The following is a 23,868-nucleotide window of genomic DNA, read 5'->3' as shown; positions in this document are numbered from 1 at the left end:
CTTACTGAGAGGATGCAACAAGGAAGTAATTAGCCTTCATATCAAGCTTGAAAACAAAGCCTTAAATCATATGATGCTCTAGTGTCAACAAAAGGAAATGAATCTAAAATAAAATAAAAAAATGCTTTATGGCTGAAAACACAGTAAAAATCATGGGAAAGAAAATATCCGTGTACAAAGGAGCCCAAGAGCCTCTGTTAGATTTTGGGCAGGCTTTAGTCAAAATCCTAAAAGCATCAAATGTACAACTTAAGTCAACACTGGGCTACATTTAAGCGCACCTTAAGGTGTTTGTCTACTGCAGTACTGAGAGAAGCAAAAGCTTTTTTCCTGGCCTTTTTCTGACGCCCATTTTTTGGGGGGTGAGTCCTCCTGCTCTTCTAGGGTGAGAAGCACTCAGGGCTGCCACCCTCTCTACAAAGGAGGGGCGAAGAAAATTGGAAGCCTACATCTACTTCTAAGTATCCTTCAGACAAGCAGAGCAGCCAATTTACCCCAAAAAGTCTCATGCTTCACCCACAGGGGCTACTGATGCCCTCAGGCAAAACAGCAGCAGAGAGGCTCCTTCAGAGAGCCTTCCCCTTCAAGGCAGGAGGGATCTAGCGACTGATAGAGGGAAAGAGAGCAGACAGCAAAGCTAGAGACTCCTGTACTTTGAGGATGAGAAAATGCATTTGGACAAGCATTGGAACAGTATGAGGGGAACCTCATTAAAGAGCAGGAGCCTGCTGCACACACAGGGGCTCCGAAGCACAGCCGCAAGGTGACTGCCAGGAGCAGTATGACACACATTATTATTCCTGTTGGGGTGGGGGTGCTGACCCGCCCTAGTGTATCAGTCTCAAAGGCTCTCTGTGGATAGGGACTGCTTCCCCAGTGCTGGGGTGGACACAGGCACTAGCAGGCGCTCCACCCAGGGATGCACTATGAGGACCAGGAGTCACCAGCACCGGTGGCAGCTCCAGCCCGTTGCCTCATATGCAGTAGCAATTAGATAAACTGTAAAGCTGGAGAGTCACCAACAGATTTATATGTGTATCTAAAAGTACTGGCACGTAGCTCCCAGCAAACTAAAAGTGATCTTCAAACTTTTGGCTAGGGGCTACCAGTGCACCGTTGCCCCCCAGGCTCCCAGAAATGGCTTGCTGTAGAAGCCAGGACAATACTTTCATCCAGTGGGGAGAGAGGAAGGGAAGATGCTGTCCCAGCCTGAGGGGCCCAGGAGGTAATAATTCTGCTCATCTACCTCTTAATTACCTAAATAATTTATTCAGCAAGGCCTGCCCACTTTAAAGCCCTGTAAGCAAGCACTGGGCCAGGCTTGCCCCTTCACAGGCGACAGCACAAATTGCCACTACAGTAACAAACGTTTCCTAAGAGCAAACAAAAAAAATCCACTACCAGGCTCTGTGTTTTCAGAACTAAGTTTACAGAGACCATACTTTCTCTAACACTTACCAAAAACTCACTTGACACAAAAATACAGTCGTGTTTTTTTCAAGCTGATCTCACTGAAAAACCTGCTAACAGTTTTTTTTTTGCCAGCAGCTCTGTAGATTAATCCACCTCTGTCCTTGCACAGGGAAAATAAAGCCTCACACAAACCAGCAGAGCAAGATGCTGCACTCGGCAGATACCAGAACTGCACGTGCTACAAAAAGCAGCACAGCCAAATATAAAGGTAAGGGATTTGCACATTATAATATCCTTTTCTTCTTGTGCTCTTTTATCTTACGAGATACTCCAGAAATTAACTCCTAGCCCTGAATGTTTTCAACTCCATTTTAAAACAGCTTACATTATCTTAAAGCAAAAGTATCACACAAAAATTAGCATTCCCACTCACCTATGAGAAAGGGTGGGAAATTAATTTAAGGCCAATAAAAGGAGAGTTCACTGTAGGTATTAATTTCCAACTCTTTGAATTTATTGACAGCCATAGAACTCCTGAATTTCTAGCTGAGCCAGTAGCATAAAGAGAGAAAGAAGCTGCAGTGCTTACCCTGGCATACAAAGCAATTGAGCAAGGTCCACGCTACACTGACCTTGCCATCTGGACATGTGGCAAGCCCAGTGCACCGGCATTTAGCATTATCCTCTATGATCATGTAAAACTGTATTCTGATGAGACAGGCCAAAAATCCCATGCTCCAAAGATCCAGCTGATAACAGCAATCAATCAATCAATCCCCCTTTACAGATGCTAGGTCACACACATCATACAGCGATGCCTAGATCGCTGCTCCATAAACATCAACAAATTATCACACTTTATGCCTAAAGATGTTGATTTTCATTCCCCCGGTCCTACCGGGTGAGAGAAGAACCACAGTTAAGAAGCTGATCCTACATCCCCAATGAAAAAACAAAAAGGACTTTATTGGGGGCCATTATATGTGCAGGATTAGGCCTGAATGATTTGCAAAAGGCTTTGCAATGACTTGGTTACTGAGCTATGAATAGAAGCTGGGAAACCTGGTTCCTACTTCTGTACTTGCTACACAAGTGCTGCCTGCTTGGCCACTATAACCGCTGCCTTCTCCCATACTGGGCACTCAGGCACTCAACTGGACTTCGATGTAGCAAGAGGACACACTGCCCTTGCAAGGCTTCACTCAGGAATCTTCCATCAGCTACACCACAAGAGCCCTGTGCTGGAAACTATGGAACAGCTGTAGCTTCAGCATTACATGCCAGTGTTATCAGTCTCCATCTTTATGCTGGGAATTGTGCAGGAATTTGCTTTCTGCAGACTAAAGAGAAGGAAGAATGAAAAAGATAAAGGGAAGAGATTATTTTCTGTGTGAGAGAGAGGGAGGGAAAGGATAGAGAAAGAGAGAGAGAGAAGATGAAAGGCTTTGTAATTATATAGTTTAATCTTCTGCAAAACATAGGCTGAAAAATTCCTGTATCAAGCCCCTAACTTCCGTCTAGATCTTCTGCATGGCTTTCATCCAGCCCCACTCTTCTACCATCAGTATTGCCACAGCTTCCAGCCTACATTCAGGCTTCTTGCACATACAGTCTCTGCCCCAAGGAGCTTGCTTAGCTGCATCAAATTCAATTGCTTCAGCAGCAAAGGCTTTAGCCAGCTAAGCACAAGGGGCATTTCTTTGGAACAAAGCATCTTGGTAAGAACCAAATACTTCCAAAGCCTGAGATATAAAAGATAAAGGACTCAAAAGGAGATCCCCCAACAATGAAAATATATACAACCCTCTCCCACACATCCTGACATAACAAGACTTTACAGGGCTTGAGGGAGCAAGTTACGATATGTTGAAACAAGTAATGTCACTCATTCCTCGTCTCGTACAACAGACTGACGGATTGTCAGTGCAGAACTTGCAGACGATTTCAAAAGGTGGCAAACTGAAGACAAACTGTCAGCAAAGGGACCAAAGTCTTTTTCTGGAAATGAGTCAACACAATCCCTGAATCCCCAAGCACTCTGGACTCATGTTAAGACACAAGCAAAATCCAAAAGAATAAATCCTGATAGGAGCCCACAAAGAAGAGGAGTCTGTGCAACTTTTCTAAGCAGGACAAACTGATCATGAAGGATGTAATTATTTAAGGACCAACAATCCAGATCAATAAAACCAAGTTAACTATGGAAGAAAACGACCAGGGGACATGATGAGGTTTTGAGAAAGCCAGCAATGAATCTGCTAACCAGAACACCAGATAATTCAGCTAAAGCCAGTCTCCTGGAGTCATACTTCCCAATTCTGGATGCAGCCACAACATTCACTAGTTTGGTGACATGTGAGTATATGACACTAATTTTCTACATGGCATCAAGAAACATGCTCCCAGCCTGTCATCTGCAGAATGGGAAGGCTGCTCCACAGATGCAAACATATCAGGAGAAGGCTCCATGTGGCCATACAAATGCATGGGTAAAAATACTAAAAATGGCTTTACAGAGCTTGTTGCCACGAATCTGTCAGTGTGTAAGCCTGTACTGAAGTCTACTACTAGTTTAATAGTAATGTTACACACAGTGAAGGTATGCAGACCAGGATGAAGCAGTTTTGATAGATTTCCTGGGAAGCTACAGTCCCAGGCCACTCTCTGCAGGGATGGGAACCAGCTCACAAAATGTCAAAGTAAGAATTTTGCACTCAGATGAATAAATGGGGTGTGGGAGAATCTTTTCGATTAAATGGCAGGTAAGTTTTCTCCACAACAGAAATTCAACAGTATACCAAGGTTTCCAAGCCAGTCACTGCTGACCTGTCCAAAGAAAAGCTGAAGCGTAGTTGACTGGATTTCTGTAAAATAAGCTTCAGTTTCATCTGAGGCTGCAATAAGGAAAGCTACAACTGCTGTGAAGTTTCAGTTGGTGCATAAGCCTTAATCCTAGAGCTGTGTGAGCACTGGGCAGCATCTCCTACTTGGAGAACCATAAAGAACTAAAGGTAAGTGTGCCAGAAAAAGAAACATTCGAATCTATCAACCAATAGGGAAAAGTCCATCCCTTCCAATTACATTAATGTCAATATGCCACTGCCTTCGATTGAATAAAGACTTCTCCTGTTACACAGGCTTAGCTTGCTCATTGTCTACCAAAAACCATTCAACGCTGAGCCATGCTCCTGTTAACTTCTTCCTCAAATAAAAGTATTGCCCTGAAATGAGCCTGTATCGCTGCCAGCTATAACACAACCATATAAGGTACCTGGAAAAAGGACAAAATGAGAGTCCAAAATTAGAAAGCCAAAGATTTGGCAAAGATAAAATGATTGGATGTTTTTAATGCAATTATTTGAGCCCTTAACGAACTTCAGTCTTTCCTGCTCTAAACACGGGTGGTGTAATGAGGCCAGCAGTACTATGACCTGCATCTAGCAGGTATCTTTGGCTAAGCTTACACAACAGATGTGTAGAGACGATGTTCCCCTCAATTTCAAAAAGAAAGCTCAATACAAAAAACCCCAAAATTTATATGCAAGTTTTCTTAGACCTTTGATTAAGTCTAACACTCTTTTTTCCCTGCATTCTCCTGCTCCCAGCATGGCAGCCCACCATTACCTAGCAGATGTTCTGAGGCATCATGGGCTATTCTCAGTGCAAGGCATCACATCTTGCTCCTGAGCAGTACCGACAGCTGTAAACAAAACATCTATGAAAAAAGACTACTGAGGGTACAGACCCACGTCTTAAACGGAAACAGAAAATTTCTATCTGGCCAGACTCCCAGGCAAAGGCAGTCCTGTGCCAGTTACATTCTTAACCAGCATTTTCATGTCCAAGGAGCAAAATCATTTCCTCTTAAACCTCTCCATCAAGAGCCTCGTGAATAGCCATTCTTTGAAATGATGTCACAGAGCCACCATGGATATTTTTCTTCAACAAACTAGTATTGAACAGAATCTTACAGCCACAAAGGCAGCAATAAAAGGGGGAGAGGTAGAAGAGCAAGGCTTAGGCAACCATCACACAGAGTATCAGCGTCTTCACACTCACCACAACACACAATGGCTTCAAACCACGGTAGAGCTGCTGAGCAACAGGATGGGAGCACTGTACACATCAGTTACCCAGGCCAACAAAGGGATGGGAGAGCTTTGGCAAAATAAAACTTTAAGTAGCAAAAAATCATACAAATGAGTCTGGAATGGGATGCTGGGGAAAGAACTGTCAGCGATCCTGTTGCCTGCTGAGTTTCCCAAGCTGGGAAATCAACAGTAAAATGCCATGCTGCTTTCAGTCTGCTCATCTAAATCCAGATGGGATATTTTGTCCCCTTAGTATAGGAACTTCACTGTTTACACAATTCACCGAGAGATAAATCAAGAGCTGGCTTTAATATAACATGAATTAATCCAAGGATCCTAATGCATGCTACATCCAGCAAAAAGGGTTATTTTCCCAGAAACCTCAAGCATACTGATGTCCAATTTGCTTGAACAGAATTTTGCAGAAACATTCCCTCCTCAAATGAATTTTTCATCCTGGGCTCTAACTCACTGACATCAATGGAGAGAAACTTGTTGACTTTGCCAGGCATAGAACTGGGTTGTCAGGGCATCCCAAGCAGATTTGTAACAAAATCATTGGCTCAAATATTGAAGTTTCCACTCTTGTACCTGTAGACATGCTAAAGAAATAAATACTTCTTGCAAGGAAAAGCTCTGGTCAAGCATAACTACCAAGTCAGCTACACTTCAATACAAACAGTAAGGTAAATCATTACACAGTAGTTATTCTGTATTAAAGTACACACTGGCATTATTTCATACCCGGTTTTAGGTTTTCCGATTCAAGTCTATTCGATCCTTTTTTTTTTTTTTTCATCTGGCAACACTTTTCAGCTTAGTACAATGCAAAATATAGTGAACTAGTACAACCTTGAAGTTTGGGCTGGATGCCATTTGTTGGCCCTTACAGCAACTGGAGCCAATAAAACAGGGCTTATTTGCAGCAGGAAACTACCTGAACAATTATTTTCGAAGAAAGATGGCAAACTCCTGGAGAAGTGGGAAACATTCCTATGGAAAAGAGAAAGCCACACCTGTAAGCTTCAGGTATGTACTTATTATGAAACTCTACGTTGGGGACATTTCTTGCTGCCAGAAACAGGTGATATATTTGAAGCATATGCAAAGCTAAGTCTCCGTATAGACCACCATTTTGCAACAGCCTGATCTTTTCTGTGTATTAGCAGACGCTGCACCTAAATTTTCCCAATATTAAACACAAAGACCTTTATAATTTGAGTTAGAAGAATACTGCCATAATTGACAAGAATAGGTGCGGCCAAATGTTTTCTCATGCAGTTCAGAGATACCACAGTCAGGCAGCATCTTCTCAGAACATAATGAAAGATGACACTTCATCAGACAACGTAGATGTGCCAGGCAATAAATCTTGCAGCAGAAGGCTCCTTCCTATTTTAATTCTAGTCGTCACCAATTGAGAGATACAATTGTCTTTCTGAAGACAGACACACAGGAAAGGTGAAACCAAAGCAAACACCTCAAACTGACAAAACACTGAAATGCTCAGGGTTTCATTTAAATCCTGGTGTACTCATTCTGGTCTAATAAAAACAGCCCGACCCATCGTTTGCACAATTCCTGAGCTCAGTAGATCCTACCCCGCAGCTGCCTGCACTATTCAGAACAGCAAGGAGGCTTGTTTCAGTTGGGCACATCCATCTGTTTCCCCCTCCCCTCTTAACAGACGCATCGTTTCAGTCCTGAGTACGGAACAGGTTGGAGATCTCCAGATCTCCCCTACTGTGACTTGCACATCTGTGCACCACCGACCACGAAAAGGTGTCCCTATAGCTTTGGTAGTCTGCACTGATCTAGGATGTTTCTTCTGAATGTTAGCAAACAAAGCTGTTTTGCAGTACTCCACAAGAACGGGTTTTATTTGGCATCTGACCATTGTTGCTGTAAGAGCATGAAGAAAGGTCTCATGTATGTAGCAGCACAGACCAGCGTGGACTACAAAAAAAGTCCATCTAAACCCAGAGTAAACACTTGGTCACTTAGCCCGTGCCAAGTTCTGTGTTTGACTGGTTACAGCACCAGATTTACCCAAGCTACCTAGTTTAAAGCTATAGATACCAATCCACACAGCAGTAACGTATCAAGGGAGGAAGTTTTAGCTTTCCAACCACAGCCACAAAATCAGGCACCTAAGAAGTGCAAAATAAGATCTCAATGCCTGGTCCCTGGATTCTCCAGCTAGTAAGGAAAAAGTAAGCAGTGGCAGCAGTAACAGGCAGAGTCAGAAGAGTTTAAAACGTCACCTCTTAGAGAACGGATCCAGATATATTATCTGGTAGAATCCATTTGTGTATCAGTGGCTACTTTTCCTTCAGAAGAAATGCTCCAAGGCTCCAGTGCTAGCAGCTCAGAGCTCACAAATAACCCTCTGACAAGAAGCCAGCATGCATTCAGCAAGGATATATGGCCTACTGGGATCAGGACTCAAACCAGCTTGCTTCTCCTCCTTGTTCTTCCACAGCTCCCCGCATACCTGTGGGTAAATCACTCAGTTTTCCCATGCCCAAGTTCCACATTTGTGTAAGAAAGATAATCACTGTTCACTACTACAGAGGACCATTGTCAAGATACATTTACTAGTGATTGACAAGAGCCTAGGTACTACAGACAAGCAACACACAGGAAAAAAAATCGCCCCTCTGCCCCAAATGCTTTATGAAAAACAAATGTTCCTCAAAAAGCAGGTTTCAGACTCAGTTCCTAGTAGTTATCACAAAGAATAGCAATTTAACAAAAATTCTACAAATGTAAAAAAAAAAAAAAAAAAATCGCAACACAATTTGACAATGTCCTTTCAAGCTGACATTTAAAAAAACCTACATGCACAATTACGTATGATAAAGATAATGACAAAACAAGAGAACAAAAAAGGTGGGCAATATTGTTCCTTCTAGCTTAAAAAAAATTATAGTGCACTCAGTTTGCCAGTTTAATATGTGATGTGACAGGTCCTTAGTTCATCTTGGGACAATTTGAGAACAGAATGATTAGCAGTGTATGATGACAGTGATCACTAGCTGATTCCTGGAGAGCTGATAAGTTATTAAGCTAAACAATGCATCACTATTATGAGCAAGTCAGTGCACTAACTGCAATTTCCTTGAAAGCTGAGTGGTGCATGATTATACTTGTCCACTCAGACTGCCTGCTGGCAGCTCCGTATTCTGCTATTGTTCTGAGCTCCAGAGCCTTCCCAACGCCCAGGATACAGCCGTGTGAAAATGTATTCTTCATATTCAGCCTTCTTTGTGGCAGCTGTCGTCTGAAGGATAAGGGGAAGAGAGACATTCTCTGTCCTGAAGCACAGCTACTGAAGCCCCTAAAAACATGTGGTTTGGTTTGTCGGCATGAGCTACCTCTCGTTCCTAACTCTGGCAATTTCCATTTCAAGAGTGCTCCAACTTTGGAATGACACCTATATACCCATATATATATATTACATACATACATATGTGCATTTATGCATATTAAAAAGCCACACATACATACTAGTACATTGCTCGTTGTTTTCTTTATGACTCTCAGGAAGACTGCTGTTATTACTGGAAGCTCAAATGGACATCTTTCAGCTCACATTTCTCCCACAAAGTATAAGCAAAGACGACAGAGCACACCTCCACTAATGACCCTACAAAAACTATGAACAGAAAAGGCAAAAGAAAAAGAAGGTAGTAGCTGGATGACAAGGATTTCAAGTGGCTAATACAAACATGGACTCAAAACATGGCCTTCATTTGTGCTACCAAAAAAAGCACTTGTAGTGGTGGAGATGATGCAGGACCTGAAAAATACAAGTCAGGTCCTACTGAAGACCTGCTTTGGGAGATGGATAAGCCACTCACCCTCCTACGTGCCTCAGTTTCTTCCTCTGCAAAGGAATTCAGCAGCATCTCCCTGCCTCTCCAAGGTGCAGCCAGTACAGGCTGTAATGGGTGATCCCAGAGCACAGGGGCTGGTGACTGCAGGATTACTGCTGCGCAGTGGGGCACGCAGGGACCCCGTGCCGTACCACTGGAGAAAGACAGCAAACTGGGTCCCCAACCCACCTGGTTATGTGAAGAGAGAAGAACAGAGACCTCCATTTAAATTCCCTAAACTAGTTCTCAAAAACATATCTTCACTCTTGCCAGCGCGAACAGTCACACTAAGCCTCCCCTCCCTTTCATGCATTTTTACCATGCTCTTGTCCTGAATGTTGTCAGCCAGTCTGTCCAAGAAGCAGAATTTTTAAAACCCCTAAGTGTCCTCCCCTCCAACAGCAACAGACATTTCAGAGTGTAAGCCCCATTGGCTTCCAATGAGCCTTGGGTGCCAAGTGCTCAAGTCGTTTTTTTTTTTAAGTGGAACTTAGGTGATTCTGAAAATATTATCATGTACCTCACATTAGATTGATATAAAGTGAACATTAAGTGGGAAGAAAACCTGACACTGAGAACATTTGACAAGTGCTTAAAAGGTAGGTCCTAATTCATTTTAAACTTTGTTTTATGTAAGACTCACTGAAGGAGCACCATGAAATTCTTTCATTGTCCTTTTCTCTGTGCTGATCCTGCAAGGAATATATAATCAGTAATATGTTTAAACAAGCCAAGGAAAAAGTACCACTCTATTTGGAATCCATGAACGGTTCTATTCCTGTCACTAAGCTTTTTCAAACCCAAGTAAAAGGGGAAAACCCTTGCCACTGGAATTAAAACCACAAAATGAGCAAATATAATATTAAAAATACGATACCAGTAATCATATAGGATAAGCCTGCCATATAGTTTTGAAAAAATGTTAACACTTGCTAGTCACATAGCTCATAGCTCTACAAATAAATTATTTCTATCCTTACAACAAGATCTAATCATCTGACCATTCTCCTGGGCAGTAAAGAAAGGTTAAGTCGTCAATCATTTCCATTCCAACTCTGAAATTAACCATCCCATAGCTGCTCTAGAGCAACTGCCTGTGAGCCTGTGTCATAAACATAACCAAAACAATTTGGTTTCAAAGGTGTGGGGGTTTTAGTGGGTGGGTGGGGTTTAGGATTTTTTTGGTTTGCTTTGCTTTGCTTGTTTGTATTTGGATGTTTTCTCCTCCTCAACTTGGATCACACTCACCAAGTTAACAGCAACTTCCACAACACTGGAGGTGGGAACTGTTGACTCAGGGCCATGAATTTCATCAACTGCTTTGCTATGATCCTCCAGCTACACCCTCAGTTTTCCAGCCAACAGAGACTGCACCTAAAGATCGAGCCAGTACACAGTTTTAAGTACTGTGGCCATCTACAAATCCATAAGAAAAATGCACGGCTATGTTCCAGTCAGTAGGAAACTCAAAAGGAGATAAACAGCAGTTAACATGCCATGGAAGGCTATCAAACATGGATTAACAGCCAAGGTTGTATCAGTTTAAAGTATCAGTGATATACTATAAACATAGAAAAAAAATTAATTTCAAGCATATGCTCATGTACATCTCAAAAGGACACAAATTCTACATGAAGTATTTACACATATCTGCACACACTGTTTATAATTTCTGACTTTATTTCTGAGTTTTTTTCACCAATAATTAGGTCATTATCACCTTTACAATGAACTATCAATTCAAAACACACTGCTTCACAGGATCATTAAAAGCTAATAGATAACCATATTGTTTTGGGACTACTTCATATTTAAATCATTGCCTAAGATTACAATTCAACCACCAACTGAATGAACAAAGCCATTCAAATGGGTACAGGATACACAAAGTCCTTTTATATTAGTCATTCCAGGCTGATTTCACACTCCTGTGCAAACGAAAAGTATTTCTGGCCTGTCACAGTGTACGAGCTACCAGGGGATAGCTTGGTGATTTGACACAAACCCTTCCCTTGGAGACTTTTATCCTTCCTCAGACACAAGGCTTTCCACACATACAACACAGAGTGCCTGTCCTCGGGTGAAGCCTCAGCAGCCCCTGGCTTACAGCACTGTGATGGGTAATGTGACAAGGCATAAAGCCAACAAAATGACTGTACATACAGGAATTACGAGAACCTCTCAGAAATACAGGGCCTTGGAGTAACTTCATACTAATACAAGGACTACAGAGGAAACTCTTTCATACAGGGTGGTTTCAACGCGTGACCACTATTACAGTAGGATTTCAGAAACCGTACAATAACCAAAGCACAACTTGTCCTGCAGGGCATTTCCACTACACAATATTGTACATTAAAGTCAAACCAAGTAACATTGGGACTCCCTTACTTATGTCAAGGACATAAGTAAAAATCCTGCGTAGAGGGCTTGGGTAGAAGTAGCTTCATTAGTCTTATACATCCACCTAACAGTTATAAATTGTAATTCAGCTGTCTGCACTAGTACAAAAGGCAAGCTTTACTCTTACCCAGCTATGGAATGTTTTGGTTTCTAGTTTCCAGTTTTTCAATTTACAGCCAAGAAGCAGTTTCTCATGAAATGCTTACAAACAAACATAAAGGACCAACAAATTACTGCAGCAGACAGTTTCTCCTCCATACCAACAGATCTCCCCAAAACTGAGAGGTTGTACAAGCCCACTCTTACGTTCAAAAACCACTTTGTCCTGTTTAAATGAGACATTAAATCATAAATTATAATGCTATGTGGAAAGGAACACTAAATGGAGCAAAGCATTACAAGGTCAACCACATGTTACCACAGAAGAGAGCAATGCACCATGCACAGCTTTAAGTACAAGATCCAACTGGACAAAATCCTGAGCAGGCTGCTCTTGTTGACTCTGCCTTGAGTCAGGGGGTTGGGCTAGATTATCTTCAGAGATCCTTCTCAACCTCGGCTGTTCTGTGAGGATTTGCTACTTTCTAATTTTGTGATGACAGCATGGTACCAGGCTTAGAGTGAAAACAACACAAAATGGTTAAGGCTCTGCTACAGCACTGACTGTCGAAGTCCCACATGAGGCTCCTGTCTAGCTATGAGACATCCACGATCATTCACGGGACCAATCCTATCCTTTGTCATCTTCTGTTCGTCTTCCTCTCCCCCTCATTGCTTCCCTCCAGAAAACCATAAAGCCTGCTTTGGTCAAGCTTAATTCTTGCTATCCTCCTCCGTGCTCAGCCAGAATTCTACTGGTCTAGCGAAGTGATTCCTGGCACCCATCAAAATATTACTACACCTGTATGCCAGAAATACTGAAAAGCAAGCAATCATTTAAAAAAAAAAAAAATAAATCCGTGTCAAAAATGATGCTCTGTTCTTCAGGAATCCAGTTGTTTTGTACACTTGTAACTACCATTACCTTGCCTGCAAAGCAGGTAACTCAAATCCATTTTATTTTCCAGAATAATATATTAATTTCATTTGCACAGAAATTGCTATAGACTGTCTGCACTGCCAAGACTTGCCTGAAAAAAGACCTCTTAACAAAAATAAAACTCTATCTCAATTTGTGTCCCCTTAGTGCGTAAAAAGGAAATACTGTAAGGAACAGTCCCACCACTCAGTGCAGAAAACCATTCACTAACTAGTCTAAAACCTGCAGTAAGCTCAGGAGAGAATGAGCCACAAGTCTATGGTTTCACACCTTGCTAGCTCAGCAGATGCAAACAAGCCACGCACATTAAAACTCTGCTCAGCTTATGAAAATGCCAAATGGGTAATAACATGCAACTTAAAACACATCATCTCAGTATGTCATAAACTGTCCTAAACTTACCCCAGCAGAGGTGAGAGACGGGTTAATTCAACATTTCCCTTTTGCAACCAAGTAGTCTGAATGTGAAAACAATTAAAAGCACTATTTTATCTTAACATTAGCTAACCTGATTTAAAGATACCTGAAATCATTTTTGGAGTGATGGCATCTTAGGTGGAAACAACGTATTTTAAAAACCAGTTAGCAAAAGAAGTAAGTTTGCTGCTGAAACTACAAAGCAAATTAAACAAGTTAATTGAGGAGAAATAGGTGACAAAGCAACTGGAACCAGTCCATTTATGCGATAAAGCAGATTTTGACAGCAACAGCATCTTCTGCAAGAAGGGAGAATATTTTCCTCATTTCAAATAACTCAGTTTCGTTCAGAGTGATCACTAGTTCATCCCAGGTTGAGAAACAAATTAGGAACTGAAAAAGCAAGTAAACCTGGGGTTTGTGTTTTGGGGTGGGGGGTGGGGTGGGGGGTGTTGGGGTTTTTTTTTGTGGGCTTGGTTTTTTTCTTTCCAGACTGCAAACAAGAAGTAGGTATGGGAGATCTACTAGCTCCAATGCCTTGACAAGCATAGTCTCAAATCACCATCAGTTTCATTTGTTTAGTACAGGTCACATTACACTGGTTAGTTATAAACACAAGATAGGTGAGATTATTTAGTTCCTAAATACTCAGCACATTTAATATTACTTATTAGTTTTAAAAAAGCAAATGAAAATGTTTGTTTTCCATGTTACAATCTAACTCCAATTTCCACCCAAAAGCAGCTTGACAAAGATCACAACTGAAAGATTAATCATGTAATAAGTCATCCATCATTTTCAAAAAAGCATAAAGACTAAGTAAATCTATGTAAATGTATACAGTTGCTTAGATGCATACAAAGTATATCCTTCTCATTATTAAGAACAACCTTTTTTTCTTTCTGACACGACTACATTTATTTGCAAGTGAGTGCCTTAGAGGTTATCAAAAGCGAAGAGTCACTCTTTCTTTAGGAAAAGAAATAAAAACTACAAATGTTAAACAAGATTAACATGGGCCATTTCAATCAAGGTCCCTGACTTGTCAACTTCAACCAACTCACCCTGTAGAACAGGATACATGTGTGGCATAATAAAGGGTTGAATACTGATCTTTCCACCACAGAATTAGGATAAATATGCAAGAATTACTAAAAACAGTACATATCATTACCCAGATTCTCTGACACATAACATTTCTAAAAAACCTGAACAGAGACACACAGGGGGAGTCACACCTATGTTTTAACTGTTCTATCCACGTCAAAACTTGTAAGTTGTCCCCTCCCAGCTTTAGAAATTCACCCAGTATCAATTTAATTCACCTATTTGAACACTTTACCTAAAACTTAAAGGTTGCATTTTACTGTAAACTTAAGCAGTGTAGCTTGCAACACTTTATGACATCTTCAGTATCCTCTGTAACAAGGACCCTAAAATTTTGCAGGCAAAGAAAATGAACTTTTCCTTTACAGTTATATCTTGATCAAAATGCATCCACACTTACAAGAAGGTTGGGTTCCTACTTATAAACAATTTGTATTGAAAGAATTTAGGTCAAGGACAGCCTACCACCAATAACAGCCTACATCTTCCTACAATTACTGCCCAATAAGTAGCACAAGTTCTCTTAAAAACATCTATTCCATCACGTTGACAAAACTTAATTGGACTGCAAAGGTCTGAAAAAAAAATATCACTTTGCCTGCTGAGACATCCCCAGAAAAGCGTACCTCAGAAGTCCCCAAAAGATTAACAAATGGTTTGCTGCCACCAAGCAAATTCACCACTTCTCTTTTCCATTTGCCAGCTTTGTGCTAAATAGCAACTGATATCTCAGCATTACTGCTGTGAGCCTTCTAAAGCAGGTAGTAGTTCAGAAGTAGGCTTTTTATTTTAATCTCTAGTAAAGCACATTTAACAGACCAAAGTAAAAAAGTCAGTTCTGGTTGGTGAGGAAGTTTAGGCATTCACTGCTTTTCTTTGGATGTGAAAATAAAACTTTATCAACCAGTACAAAATGTTTATTATACATCAGACCACAAAAAGAGAGATCAGATTCTCTGTTTCCATGGTCAGCACAGTAAAACTTTGTGCAGTACGTCTGAAACCAACACGGGGTTGTACAGTCACAAAACAGGCTTAATCAATCTCTACTCCTTTGGTGCCATAATAAAATATTTTTGTCTGTTCTTTTCTCTCTTAACAAATACATCTTATAGTTATCTACACAAAACCAAGCTGAGCTTGGGGGGAGGAGAGATCTTTTAACTTTGAAATTATAACTGCAACTTACAGGCTTTGCTCTGTTGATTCTGAACTGCAATGAATGGAGTTATTTCCTCACATTCCTGTTGTATAATTCTTCCTTTACCAGCCTTCAGCTATCAGCAGATCAGAGCTCGAGTTTACTCTGGAGTTGGCAGTAAACAAAAGAACAAATCTGCACTGTTTCCTCTGAAAAAAGAAACTGTAGCCCTTGTCCAAATACATTAAAACATTGAAACATGCAGGACGATTAAGGAGTTGTGTATTAAATAAATGAGGTAATGTGCTCAACAGATTTAAAAAAAGGAGAATAATTAAGTGGAAAGATTTACATATTTATAGAGCACAAACAAGGTATTGTCAAATAGTTCCAGCCATCAAATGGAGCCTAATTTAAGTTATAACTCAGTGGAAAAAGTAGCCTGTGGATTCAAACTATTGTGTTTATGAACAACTCAGCTGTTATTTCTTGATGACGAATGCACAAGTCATACTTTTCCTTAACAGACCTGCAATACATTTGCTCTACTGCTGAAGCGTAAGAGCACCCAGCTTGCAGGAGGAGCCATCTAGGAACTAATAAAAGCCACATTTTTCATTTAAATATTGACTTTCATCTGAAAGTAATAAACGAATATTCATCTGAAGGGATATTTAATGAATTACATGGCAAAAAAAAAATTTTTTTTCCTCTTATTTCTCAGCTCAGCATCAGCGGGCACCAGTGTTGTTTCCTTTACATCACTGGTGTTATACCTTAATACATTATATACATATATATATACCTTAATACATATACCTTAATGCATTACAATTATGCAGCAGCTCTGCCAGTGGATGGAAACAGCATTCAAAATAAGGAAGAACCACCAGTCCACTACACACTACAGCCAGGTATTTATTTAAAAGCCAAATTTCCAAGTTCAGACAGAAAGAAGAAAAAAATATCTTTAATTAAGAAAAAAAAAATCGACAGCCCTGTTAAAACATCCAACATCTAAACCAGCATTTCTCCAGCACACAGTGCTCCCCAGTACTACACTGTGGGTTTGACCCAGTACTTCTGTTTCACCTTCTCAATCTCATTTAGTTTCTAAGCACTCCTGTCAGCTTCTGACTTGGCACCAGCCTTAGCCGGATGGGACCACATGGCAGGTTGAGGACTGCAGGACAGGACTGCCAGGCAGCAGTGCCCCCTTGGTCAGCCCGTGTGCCAGAAGCAGAAAAGAAAGGGAAATAATAACATTTGTAGATAAACAGTAAGAGACCATCAGGAAGGAAACCTGCTCTTTCCAAGGTTTAATGTATTAAAACACCGCAGAATGTTCTCACAGCCCAGTAGCAGCTGAAACGCCCAGTAGCAGCTGAAACACCCAGCAGGCCTGAACACAAATTGATGGCATTTACAATTAAATAGCTTATGTCCTTCTTTAGCTCAAACCAGTAACTTCTATTCTCTCCCCTTCTCATTTATCTGATTCTCACTAGCTCTTACTCATCCTGAATATCCACCAGCAAGTTCAGCACCATACACGCACGTGGCAATGCAAACAAGAAGGCAAAGTGCTTTGGGGAAGGGCAGGCAGGAGGCTTTAGCCATGAGGCTTCCCCTCCCTCCAGCCTCCTGTGGTGCCTGGACATCAGCACTCAGTCCTTCTGTAACAGATGGACACCATATCAGACTAAAAATGAAGTCCCCAAACCTCAGATATCACACACACATACACCCCCAGAAAAAAATAAGAAAAAAGAAATACCAAGGCATTTGGGAATTTTTGCCACACTTTAAGAAAACATGAGCAACCTGTTTTATATGAGTAAATATTGTCTTGTAACTTGCAAAACCTTTCATTCAGCGGTCTTCTTCGGACATACAGGATGGCAGAAGCAGCCAAGGAAAAAAAAAAAAAAAAAAAAAAAAGGGATTTAACAACAAGAGCAACTTGTGTTTGCCAGATGATCACCCAATGTTGCAGACCAATCTGTATTTCATATAAAGGCATAAATGGCATTTGTTTGTCCGCATTCATACCAAAGGAAACAGACCACTGATCTCTTGAATGTCCTCCAATGGTGCATAGATACATTTTAAGCACTTGCTTGTCCCATTATGCTCTGAAATCCAAAATAGACCTTTTATTACAGTATCTCCACTTTCAGGACACCTAGACAGAAAACAAGCGATCAGGGAATAAGAAACACATTAATAGCAACAACACACTGCTCATAACCAGAAGTGTCAATTATTACTATGCAAAATGAAGATATTATCAAATATATCACAACAAACTTGGTAAAGATAACAAACCTAGCTTCATTTTTTGTTCAAAGACCAAAGAAAATCCAGGTCTTTTTCTATACAGTTTATCATTGTTCACTTCTTGCTACATTTTTAGAAGAATGAATATATTTAAGCACCTTTACACTCCAATACCTGCTGCCTCTGAGCATCCCATGGTAGAAGCTGCATGCAAGCAGCATCAAACATGGGACAGAGCCCAGCCTGGCTCTTCCACCTTACCCAGCTTCTCTGGGAAGCATCTCACTTGCACAGCCAGCCTTCGGTATTTAGTGCAAAACCTGCAAGCTTGCAAAGTGCCTGTAATTCTGCTTCAAGTCGCCAATATACACAAACTGCACCTCCAGAAGAAGACCTGAGCATCTTAGAAAAGAAACCAGACTGACAGATGCTTTTGGAATGGCTGCCCTAAATACTTCTGTGACCAAGGTCTCATCCTTTACACGTGCAGAACTTGGTCCTCCTCTTCAGCATGCTGAAATAACAACCATCTCAAAATGAACAGCTCCAGAAAACTCTGTTAGACATTTTAAAATTTGCGATGCTAGATGTGACCTACAATTACTTTAACCACCCAGCCCTGTAAACAAACTAACCTCTCAACTTCATCCTTGTTATAATTTAATAGCCTTAGAATTTAAATAATACCTCTCTCTCTCTCAATTACTTTACTTCACCATTTACCACCAAATCTTTCTATTAGGTACCAGAACAGAGAGGAAAGTCTGCTTGTTAACTCATTGACTCCAGATGTTCACGGGTCTACCAAAGCATTACCCAGAAATCAGGCTAATTACATTATACAGATACAGTGCTTGGAAGAACCTTGACCCTACTTTGTTCTCCAAGACTTAAACTCTCCATATATTTTTATATACGCTCAAAAGACAAGGTCGAGCTCAGCTTCCCTCTCCCTATTGCATGCACTGGTGGCTCAGTGCAAGCGCTATCCAAGACTGTCCTTCCTCCCCCTCCATTCAGATTTAATTCCTATGCAGTAAAAGGAGACACAGTTAAAAATATTTTGCAATTAGGGAAAAGAAATCAAGACAGGAATGTAACAGCACATTAGTATGTCTATCAAGTCCTCAAAGCAGGTTACTTGTGGCACATCATCCAACAGTATGAGATGGTTTAACTAACCAAGGAAGCAGAGAAACTTAATTCTGCTGGGAGAAAAGCTGTTCTTTTTGCAGCACACAGGGAGCTGAAGGTGTACGCTTACAGGTAAGCACGGTTCTCTGCCCCAGAGAACTAACATTTACAGAGGCATGTACAAAAGAAAAAGGATGCCATGCTAAAACAAGGCACAGTTGTTGTATTTACATACATAAACACGTGGCACGCCTTCTGAATAGGTGAAGATCCTTGGCACCAGGGAACTCTTAAATATGGACACATCACAATCAGTGAAACACTAGGATGATGAATGCAGCAAGAGGAAAAAGATCAGACACACGCAAATCTTCAGCGTGCAAGTAAAAACTGCACAATCTGATCCTCCACTAAGGTGCCTGACAGAGCTCAGTTGAAATCAATAGGTCTGCACTTACCTACACAAGCAGAGTATCAAAAGCACATTGCTCAGTGTAACTGCTTAGGAGTTTCACTGTTATTTATTTCTGGACTACCTGTCTATAATGTAACTTCGCATAAAATACCTCATGCCTAACTTAGAGTTATGATTAATAGTGTTTTTCTTTCAGCTTAGTTCAGCCCACCGTTTTATTCACTACTGGTCTCACCTCTTCACCTCGTTAACTGCTTTCTTGCTTGTGGCCATCGGAATAGTTCCAAAATTGCTGTTCTTTGTTCAAAAAAATACTGCTATCGTAACAGAAGCTAAATTAAAAGACTCATGTCAGGAACAAGGGCAGACTAAAAGTGGCAAAAGGCCAAATAAAGAAGGAGATTTGTTACTTTTTCTTCCCAAGAGGAAGACATAGAGGATTTAAAAAATTGTTCCAGCCCTTTTCCCTGGTGTATGAGAACATGAAAGAGATTCCAATACTCCCTCCAGATCACTTCTCAGAGGAACCTATGTAAAAATTGTAGTTTCTTGCATGACTAACATAAGGATACTGATGATGTCATTGCCACCTCTTTGAATCACATCTGTCCAACAAATCATTTGTTACTGGCAGCCTTGCAGCACAGGTAAAAACCTCTGTTTAAAGTCTTACTGGGAAAAATGTAGGTGGTATAAGTAACTGGCATGTTTGTTTTCTCATCAGAAAAGATGAGCAGGGATGTAGGCCACCTTCCCCTTTCAACCCTAAAGTGGTCCTTTTCAGATGGGATGGTTGGGAGGGGAGATTTGTCTTGCAACCATAAAAAAAGTTGTCTCCTGGGCACATTCACTTCTTAAAAGAGGAGGAAAAAGAAACAGTGGGATCATAAATTGATGGAGTCACATCTCCCAGAGACCCTCACCTTCTTCAAACACATGGTGTTCATCAGAGCAGGAGGTCTGTGGGGCAGGGACCTTGTTTGCCTCAGGGCATGTAAAAAAGCACACAGGAGAAAGCTATGTTTCAGTACTGTCAGTTGTCTTAATGACACAAACAAGCTTCCTTTTCTCTCCCCTGCATCTCTACTATCTGCAAAAACAACAAAACAAACAAAATGGAAACAAATAGAACTTTCCCATGCCAACAAGCCTTTTCACAAACAGGTTTTTTGTTCCTGACCTGTGAGATTCCATGAAAGCTAGGGAAAGATTACTGATACTCACTGTGCATGGAAGGGGCCAGACACCACAGTAACCAGCAGCCATACCAAACTGACAAGTGCTGCACCCAAATGCAGGACAAGGTATGACACCCCAAAGGGCTTCTCTTACTGCCCTTACCCTTTCACAACTCTCTAATGTTGAAAATATGAAACAAAGAGACAACAGGTTCACACCTGAACTTAAAAAAATAAAAAAATAAAAAAGAAAAAACTCACCAAAACCCAGCCTATGCATTAGGAGTGACAGATTTAAAGATTTCACTGTTGACGTTAACAGTGACATTTTAAGCATGGGAGGGGGAGCAACAACGCCTCAAAAAAAAATCAGCAACCACTTTCAATTATAATGCAACAACACATTAAAAATAGAAATTTAAGATTGAAGAGTCTTTAATGCCCTGTTGAGTATTCAGGGACAGCAGTAAACAAGGTGCTGATATACTTTACACTGCAAACAACGTTAGTGGTGAGCCAAATGGGATGAGCCCCAAATCAGAGTGAAATTTCAATGCATGAAGTTTAACTGCAAGATAAGGGACTGTAATCAAATTACACCACAAATAGGTCCATTCATCCGTAAGCATTATCGCAGAGAGAGGATTGAATTACAGCTTGGAATAAAACAACTTAAGAAATAAAAAGCAAATTTATTATCTATTTATTATTTTCCTACTGCCAAAGAAAATTTCCCACCTTCATACAAGAATGCTATCCAAGATGAATCTGGGGAGAAAACTGAAATACTAATTATCAGTCTGGAAAAACAAGAAGAGTTTGACTTGTGTTATTTACATTCCCATTCCTCTTTCTGAATAGAGCAAAGTCAACAAGCTAAGTGAAGACACAAGAACATGCAATTGCAATTCCAGTCATTTTGCTGAGAAAGGCCTAGGCAGCTTATACACATTCAATAAACCGGCCAGAGTATTTTTTTCCTTGCCCTAAAAAAAAAAAAAAATAATAATTTCTCACAGTGCCTTCCACTACGGTTGTTGTTTTTCTTCTCCCCGAAAGCTATCACAATGCATATTACTCAATACCACAATTTTTAAAGAGAACCAAATGCAAAGCATGCATTGCCCACCGTCCTCCTAATCTGGCAGCACTGAAAAAGCACCTTTTAAAACAAACACTGAAAGATGATTCTTTCAGTAAGTGCTGCAACGAACAACAACCCGGGGGAAGGGGGGGGGGAAGGTTGGGGAGAGGGGAAAAAAAAAAGAAACCACCACCACTCCTCCTCCTCCTCTGGTTGCTGTTGTTGCCTTTGTTGTCCGGTGGTCGCCCCCAGCCGGCCCCGGCCGCCCCCCGCGGCCCCCACCTGTTTTCATTCATCCGCTCCTTGCAGAGCGCAGCGCCCGGGCAGGCGGCAGGAGCCTCACGGGGTCTGCCCGAAAACCTCACGGGGGGACCCCAAACTCCAGCGCTGACCCCCACCACCATCTCCCAGTCTTGGGATGGGGGGGTGGAGCGCAGGGAAGACCCAGATATCGCCCCTCACCCCCAAACCCCCTGTCCTCTGGCGAGGAGAGTGCCCCCCTCTCCCCAGCACCCTGACTTCTTGCAAGAAGGGTGCCCTCACGCACCCCAGCACCTTTCCCCTTTACAAGGGGGACGTCCCCCCGACTCCAGCACCCTGCCCCCTGGCAGGAAGGGCTCCCTTGCAAGGAGGGTGCCCCCAGCCCAACACCCTGCCCCCTTGCAAGAAGAGCGCCTCTCACCCCACGACTCTGCTCCCTTGCAAGGAGGAGTGTCCTCCATCCCAGGACCCTGGTTTTCTTCAAGAAGGAGGGCGCCCCCCGCCCCCCATTAACCCACCCCCTTTCAAGGAGAAGGCTGCCCTGCCCCCTTGCAAGGAAGGTACCCCCCACCCCGGGACGGAGGGTGCCCCCTACTCCAGCACCCTGCCCTGCTGCACGAAGGAGGGTGCCCTCCCAGCCCCCTCGTAGCAGGGAGGTTAGGCCCCCAACACCCTGCCCCCTCGTAAGGAGGGTGCCCCCCAGCACCCTGTCCCCCTGCAAGGAGGGCGCCCCCAGCCCCCGCGCTGCCCCTGCCCCAGCACCTACCTCGTCTTGGAGGACAGGAAAGCAAGTTTGATTAATCCATAGGTAAACAACTGGATGCTCTCCTTGGCTATGCTGGCCACTCTGAGCCTGTGCTCTAGGATGTGCAGTTCCATCTTTTCCTCTTTCTCATTTGTAGTTCATCTATCCCTGGGGTTTATTTTGTGTTTTTGAATGGGGAGGGGGAGGGGGGCTGTTATTGTCGGTGCCTTTTTTTTTTTTTTCCCCCCCCCCTCTCCCTGGCTCCTTCTCCCCCTTCCCGGCTCCGGGGGCGGGGAGGGGCGGGATGAAGGAGCAGAGGGTGCAAAAGTTGGCCCGGCGGGGGAGGCCGGCGGGGCGCGGAGCGGAGCCGGGCAGGGAGGCAGCGGAGCCCGGAGTGCCGAGCAGCTGGTGCTCGCTGGAACAAACAACTTGCCACTCAAGCCCGGCCCAGCGCGCCTGCGCGCCGCCCCGCCGCATGCCGGGCCTTGGAGTCCGCGCCGCCGCCGGACGGCACCGGGGCGCCCGCCCTGCCCGGCCCGGCCCGGGGGCGGGGGCCCGGGCACCCCCGCACCGCCTCTCCCCTCGGCTACGGTTCTGACCGGTCATTAAGAAAAAAAAAAGGAAAAAAAAAAAAGGAAATTTGTAATAAATCCTTGTGAGCGCCCGACCTTTGTTTTGTTGAATTTTCATTATCGTTCGACTCGGGGAAGGGAGGCACGTTGGGCAGCTGGAAAATTTTTGACAACCAAAAACCAGCAGAAAGGAGAACTTCAAAAGTTCTCATTAACAATAAGGAAATGCTCAAGCCTTACCCTGTTTATCCTTTTACGTGGCAGACTGGGAGTCCTCCTCTATTGCCCTGTGCAGCAAAAATAAAGAGGAAAAACCCCTCACTTCGCATGGAAGTGTTACAGAGGTAAAATCACAGTTGTTAAGAACATAAAAACAGCCTTGTCCATCTGGCAGCTGGTAACAGTGGGAGGATGAATGGCCTGTTCATCCCAGCCCTCACCCGGCTCCTCAACACAAGGAGGCTGAAAGGGAGGTAGGAATGGACAGACCTTCTAACCAGCACCCCAGAAATGGGGGCTGCTCCGCCACCGGGACTGCCATGGGGCTAGCCCCAAGATACTGGCCCCAGCCACGCTGTTTGTAGCACCGGCTCCTCTGCACAAGCCTCACTGACACCGCACAGACAAAATCGGGAATTAAATTCAGGCTTGGGGTATTCTTAAAACAGGACTTGGGCCATAAACCTGACTTTAGGTTCTGTGCAGGGCTC

At 42.5% G+C, this 23,868-nt stretch overlaps 1 protein-coding gene across 1 annotated transcript in view; it reads right to left on the bottom strand.

The window, feature by feature from the left end:
- Positions 1 to 23,016, bottom strand: part of CASTOR2 (cytosolic arginine sensor for mTORC1 subunit 2) — a 124,208-nt gene extending 101,192 nt beyond the window's left edge. Inside the window, exon 1 of the mRNA XM_005439818.4 lies at positions 22,608 to 23,016. Within this exon, the coding sequence (XP_005439875.1) occupies positions 22,608 to 22,720 (113 nt within the window). The 5' untranslated portion in view covers positions 22,721 to 23,016. The remainder of the gene's footprint in view (positions 1 to 22,607) is intronic.
- Positions 23,017 to 23,868: the final 852 nt, after the last annotated feature.

Source organism: Falco cherrug, chromosome 1, assembly GCF_023634085.1.
Source record: "Falco cherrug isolate bFalChe1 chromosome 1, bFalChe1.pri, whole genome shotgun sequence".
Taxonomy (NCBI): domain Eukaryota; kingdom Metazoa; phylum Chordata; class Aves; order Falconiformes; family Falconidae; genus Falco; species Falco cherrug.
The sequence above is the reverse complement of the archived record's forward strand: the minus strand, read 5'-3'. Positions and strand labels throughout refer to the sequence as shown.